General features: G+C 43.7%; 1 protein-coding gene across 1 annotated transcript in view; it reads right to left on the reverse strand.

Annotated features, from left to right (window-relative positions):
- LOC137433137 (uncharacterized) overlaps positions 1-5664 on the reverse strand; it is a 131370-nt gene extending 125706 nt beyond the window's left edge. Inside the window, exons 1-2 of the mRNA XM_078783346.1 lie at positions 5646-5664; positions 3338-3553 (exon numbers count right to left, since the gene is read on the reverse strand). Coding sequence (XP_078639472.1) covers positions 3338-3542 — 205 coding nt within the window. The 5' untranslated portion in view covers positions 3543-3553; positions 5646-5664. The remainder of the gene's footprint in view (positions 1-3337; positions 3554-5645) is intronic.
- Between the last annotated feature and the right edge of the window lie 336 nt (positions 5665-6000).

Genomic DNA, 6000 nt, shown 5'->3' on the forward strand with positions numbered 1-6000 from the left:
ATTTTTTTTTTACCAGCTATCTACTTACATACACCAAGATTAACCTAGATGGTTTTCACGGTGCCTTTTACAATGTTCAAACTTCCTCTTTCTCCCATGTTGAATTCTCTATTCGACAACAATTCACTCTTCTTCTTCCTATTCAAAACGCTGTCTTTAAATAGCTCTTTCAATCATTCTGACTCAAAAAAATTCAATCTCTTACAGTTCTTCCTTTCTCCAATCTCTAAACTCACCTTTATTCCTCACCATATCTCCAATTGAAAATCTCAAAAACCCCATTTTGTTTTGGATGCTCGAATTTCATGAATCGTTCTAAACTTTCAAAACTCCCCCCTCAACCCTCCCCTTCAAATCTCCCACCTCAACTCTCCCCTTCAAAACTCCCCTCTCACCCCTCCCTTTCAAAACTTCCCCCTCACCCCTCCCTCAAAACTCCCCCCTCACCCCTCCCTTTCAAAACTCCCCCCTCACTCCTCCCTTTCAGATCTCCCCTCTCACCCCTCTTTCACAAAGTTTCCTCTCAACTCATCTACAAAGCTGCCACCTCCCCCCCCCCCCCCCTCTTCCAATATTCTATTTCCCTCTGCCCTCCACCTCTCCCGCTCCCGCTCCCTCCCCTCCCCCCCCCCCCCCCCCTTCATATTGCTCCTCACTGTGCTTCATCCCATCACCACCTATCGTTTTGTCCTTCTCCTCATCGTACCCTCTCCCCTTGCTCTTCTGCAATCTCCGAACACACTGTCATCTGCTCTCTCTACCTCCTCCTCTCCTCTCTCATCTTACCCTCTCTCACCCTCCCCTCTATTGTACCTGATGCCCAGCCCCTTCCTTCTTCCTTTACAGAATGGACTTCAAACATCTGCGGCCTTCGCTCAAACCTGACTGATCTCTCTATACAGGTTGCGTCTCACAAACAAGACTTGATCTGCTTAACAGAAACCTTCCTCTTTCAAGACAACTCTCACTCCTTCATATCTCTCCCTGGTTACTCTCTCCTTCGGTATGATAGACCTGAGCCTCGTCCTGGTGGGGGGTTACATTGTATATAAAAAACGCTATTTCTCACTCTCCGTGTACTGCTCTCACACCTCCCAAACCCCATGAGTACCTCTGGCTACGGCTTCCCCTCCGCTCCCACATTTTGTTCATATGTGTGTTGTACCATTCACCAAACGGTGATGACTCCACTTACATCTCACTCTCTGACAACATGGACCAACTTCTATTCACTCAACCCAACTCTCTCTTCCTCTTGTATGGCGATTTCAGTTGTCATCATGCCAGCTGGCTGGGTGTGGGTACCTCTTGCACCTGCCATGACATCTCAGCAAAGGAATTCTGTGAATCATTGGGACAGACACAATCTCTCAATTGCCGGACTCAGATCTCAGTCAATGGTACATAATCTCTTCTTGATTTGGTCATGACTAACTTCCCTGCAAATGTCTGCTGTTCTTCTTCTGCTCCAATCGGTTCATCTGATCATTTGATGTTAAAGTGGATATCTCTCTGGCCATTCTCAGAAAGCCTCCTCAGTGCCTCAGTGCCGAAAGCCTCCTCAGTGCCGTACGGCATTTCACTCAGGCCAACGGGCATCGTCTTCAACCAGCCATCAATCATCAGGACTGGTCTCCCATCTCTACTGCCTCTGACATCAACTTATCCTGGGAATTCTTCCAAAGAAATTTTCTCTCTCTCATGCATAGATTCATCCCATCTCGCCTTCAGTTGTCACACACTTCCTGCCATCCAAGATACACTGAATCGTGTGGTGAGGCAGATGCCATGAAACAACTTGCCTTCGCCTCATGCAAGGGAAATCCAACTAAAGGTATTCTCAGTTCTTTCCACAGAGCCTGGAACAAGTGTGTGTCTACCCTCAGAAGAGCCAGGAAACACTATCTCTCTACTCTCAGGACTAAACTCTCAATCTTGTCGCCTTCCTCCAAATCCTGGTGGCATCTGGTCAAATCTGTTTCTGGTGTTTGTTACCCCCTCCATCTCCTATCTTACCTCAAATGGCTACACAACTGACACCGCACGTGAAAACCTGAATGCCTCAACTCTGTGTTTGCCTCAAAATCTTGTCGCAAACCCATCAGTCTCTGTACTCACCTTACAAGAGCGAGAATAACAATCTTCTCAAATAAGTTCTGTCATTCAAGCTTTTGGGTCTCACTATCTGCCATGATCTTTCCTGGGAAAACCACATTTCCAAGCTGGCCTCCAACGCCAGTCGCCGACTGGGCATCGTCCGTCGTCTGAAGTCCTTTCTTGGCACTACTCAGCTTTTCACCACATAAAAAGCTTTCATCCGCAGCTTGATGGAATACTGCTCTCCCCTCTGGGTTGGTGCTCCTGCCTCACATCTAGCTCGGCTTCACACTGTAGGAACCAAGGCTTTTAGAATCATCCCGCAGGCAGGTTGGCGGTCCTTCTGTCTTCTACCAACTCCTCCCTGGCCTTGCACCCCCGCTCTGTCTGTGCTCTGTCTATGCTTTGCCCCCATATAATCCTGCAGGACGCACAAGATCTGCCAGCAACCCTCTTCTGGTGAAACCCCCAAAATCAAGACTCACTGCTCACCTTCACTCTTTCATTCTCTTTTTTCCCACCTCTGGAACAAACTCCCACAATCTCATCCACTCCTTCCTCCAGGTCTTCAAAACAGCTGTCCACCACCATATCTTATCTTCCCCCTTCCCAAACCTTGATCATTTCTACCGCTGTTAATTCACCCCAAATCTACCTCCTTCAAATTCCGTTTTCTTTCCTGAAAGTAATTGTGGTGTCCATCTTGTTTATCCCGTGTTCCTGCCCCAGTCCTCTCCCTTCCACAGATCTCCTGATGTCCCTGTTCTCTACTGGTGTTGTGTACTCTATTGTTGTGTTCTTTGCCCCCATCGTATCTCCTGCTCCCTTTATTGTATATTATATGTGTTAGCTTACATGAGCCTTGACTTAGTATACGTACACCAAGATTTGGGGTGAATTTTGTCTAGAAACAAAAAAAACAAAAGAAAAGGAAAACAATTCATGATCTACATTCCTTCATTAAAGCCCAGCTATGAACGACTGCATTAAATAGAGTTAAAGTGAAGACATTTATCCAGTAAAGTGCAGACAGTAAGATAATTTTGCTTCAGAGCGACATCTTGGAATTTGTTGTGTGATGCATTTTTTTATGTGATGTATATTTAGTCAACTTAACATACCATCACAGCTTAAACGTACTTCTACTTATGTACTCCTAGATTAGCATCAATGGCTTTGCACCGCCACCTGCATTTGATTCACCACCAAATGGTGTCATCGTCGTTGGTCCCAAGCTCACCCAGAAAATCTTGCACGTCGACCACTTCAAACATGACGACAGCCACAGCTGACCAGGTGAAGGTTAGTGCGAGAAGAAGGCACCATACTGAGGGTGAGCGAAGTAAACTGCCCCCTTCCACAACCTTCCGTACGACACGGCGAACGACTCGTTTTCCTCCTCCACCGGTGACCCCGACAACTTCTTTGCCATCCATCAGTGGCATGCCAGCTGGTACTGCAACCGGTCACCACAGGTACAGATACAACATGGAAGCTTAATAAACTAAGCTTGACCCGTTTTGTAGTGAACATTACCCTTCATGATGATATGGATATTTATTTATTTAAAGCTTGTAAGCCTTGGCCTGAGTTCAAGTCTAAACTGATGTCACCATGATGACGTCATATGTTCCAAAAATGTGAATGACGTTATATGTGTGTTTCACAGCCAATCCCTGACAAGGCACACCTATATACACTGATACAATATTTTTGAAGGGTATTTATTTATGCTTTTAGAAATGATAGTAAATACGACATGAAATGAAGTGTTTAGTGTGTTTAAATTTTAAAAACTGGTGTTTACATTTATATTCAAAATGCATACACAGCCTCTTGCACACGACCAGGATTAATGTGCCAAATGCACTTGTCCACAGCACCTTGCCAAGGCTATCCAGCAACGCCCGCCCCCGTTGCTCATGCTCTGCCATGTGTCTGCCCTCTTATGGTTACATAGCCACTGTGAGCAAGCTATTAGTGGTGACTCCACTGGGCCTACACAAGCCAGCCAAACTTCAGCAGAAGCCATTCAACATAGTAGGCCTACTTACATTTTAAGAAGCCCTTTTCATTGCTTATTTACCAAATGTCAAAGTCTCTAAAAGCAAGAAATCTCAAAAATGAAACATTTGACAACAGAAAAGTTTTACAAACCAGGATAAAAACAAAGACAAAGAGCCTTCATTTATTTTGACGAAATTGTTCATGAAAACGTCATTACTACCAAGTTTCTGATCTCGCGATTAGAGCAACATTTCGTCCGTTGTTTCACAGCTCGCAAAGCAAGACACGATGAACAGCACGGAGCTGCGCAGAGTAAAGTTATATTTGGGAACTTGCAGCTCATCAGATGCGTGGACATTCCAAAAGTAGGGCAGATAGCATATCGTACGAAGGCAGCGTTGTTGCATGAGACAAAAGGTAACGGGTTACCTTTAGGCCAGCTTTTGGCAAAGGAGCCAGCATCACGTTTAGTAAAGCAGAGCAGTTTTCAAAAACAAAATCAAACAATAATTTAGATTAAAAATAAAAATGTAAAAAAATTATTTAAAAAATTAAACCATCAAATAAAAACATCATTAAAAACATCAAATAAAAACATTTAGTAAATCAAAGAAGAAAAGATTACACAAGTTTCCTGCACTTTTTCATCAAAACAAACTTACAACTATATTTTACTTTCCCTTCTACTTTTACGTACTTTAACCAATCGGAATTGCAGTTTTCGCAAAACCAATTCTTTTTTGTCAAAAATAAGGTCAATGGGCTGGTCCGGGATTAAAAGGACCATCAAAAATAGTCATTTTTCCACCGACGAGGAGCATTCAGAGAGTTATACAATCAAGACACTCGCACAACTCAAAGGTATGCCGACATTCTCCAATAAAAGTATAAAATATATAATTGATAAAAAAACCATGAACATTTATTTTTTCTTTCTATGTACACGCCTGGAGAGTCTTTCCTTCCACACGTCTTGCACTATCACGAGAATCTCGTTTGTAGACCCTTTTAAACGTCCCCCACATTCTTTACTAATAACTTGTCTTCAATGTCTATCTGTACTCCATTCACAATTATTTTGACCTTTAACTGACCAATCATCTTTGTCGATTTTTTATAGTTCTTAGGTAGGCCCCGTACGTAAAGGTCATGCATTGCATTGCTGTTGCATCAACAATAAAGTGGGAAACTTCATATTTAAGGACAACTGTTCAGTGTAAACATTGTGTACAAAAGGTTTACAATACAAATAAAAACTAAGAAGAAAAGCAGGTAACATATTCAATCCTTTTTAAACTTGAGCACAAAAGCAGTTAGAAAAATTAGAAATAAAGTGAGGAAAAAACGCAAAGCAAAGAAATAACAAAACAGAAAAGGAGCAAGACGAGAAATCTGGATCGACGTAGCACGGAGATAAGACGAGAAGGATGAACTATATAGGTGGAAACAGGTAAGCGTTCCTGAGACGTTGCCTTAACACACAGTCAAAACAACTTGATCTTAAAGTCATGCCGAGCGGAAGAAAGGTAAAACATGCTTACATGACGACCAACATGCATGGGATGGAATTGAACTGAGGCTTACCTTCCCCCTTTTTCAGCTCCACGCTTGGCCCGAGGACTTCGGGGAGTTCAAGCCACAGTCACCACGTGCACAGAGCAGACAAGCCCAATGTCCCCACGTGCTCTAATCCAGTCACGCCTTCCCAAACCAACAGAGAGGGGGAAATGGGAGGGGGGAGATAGGGGCATGAGGAGATAGTTCCTTCCCTCCTGCAAGGTCTTAGCTTCGGCAGTGCAGTTTAGCTATTCGTACTCCCTCCATAACCCATCCCACTAACCTGCACACTGCACACTCTCACTGCCTCCAAAATAGCTTTGTTAGAGCATCTTGGTC

This window comes from Myxine glutinosa, chromosome 8 (genome assembly GCF_964187855.1).
Source record: "Myxine glutinosa chromosome 8, kmMyxGlut1.1, whole genome shotgun sequence".
NCBI classification, from domain to species: Eukaryota; Metazoa; Chordata; class Myxini; order Myxiniformes; family Myxinidae; genus Myxine; species Myxine glutinosa.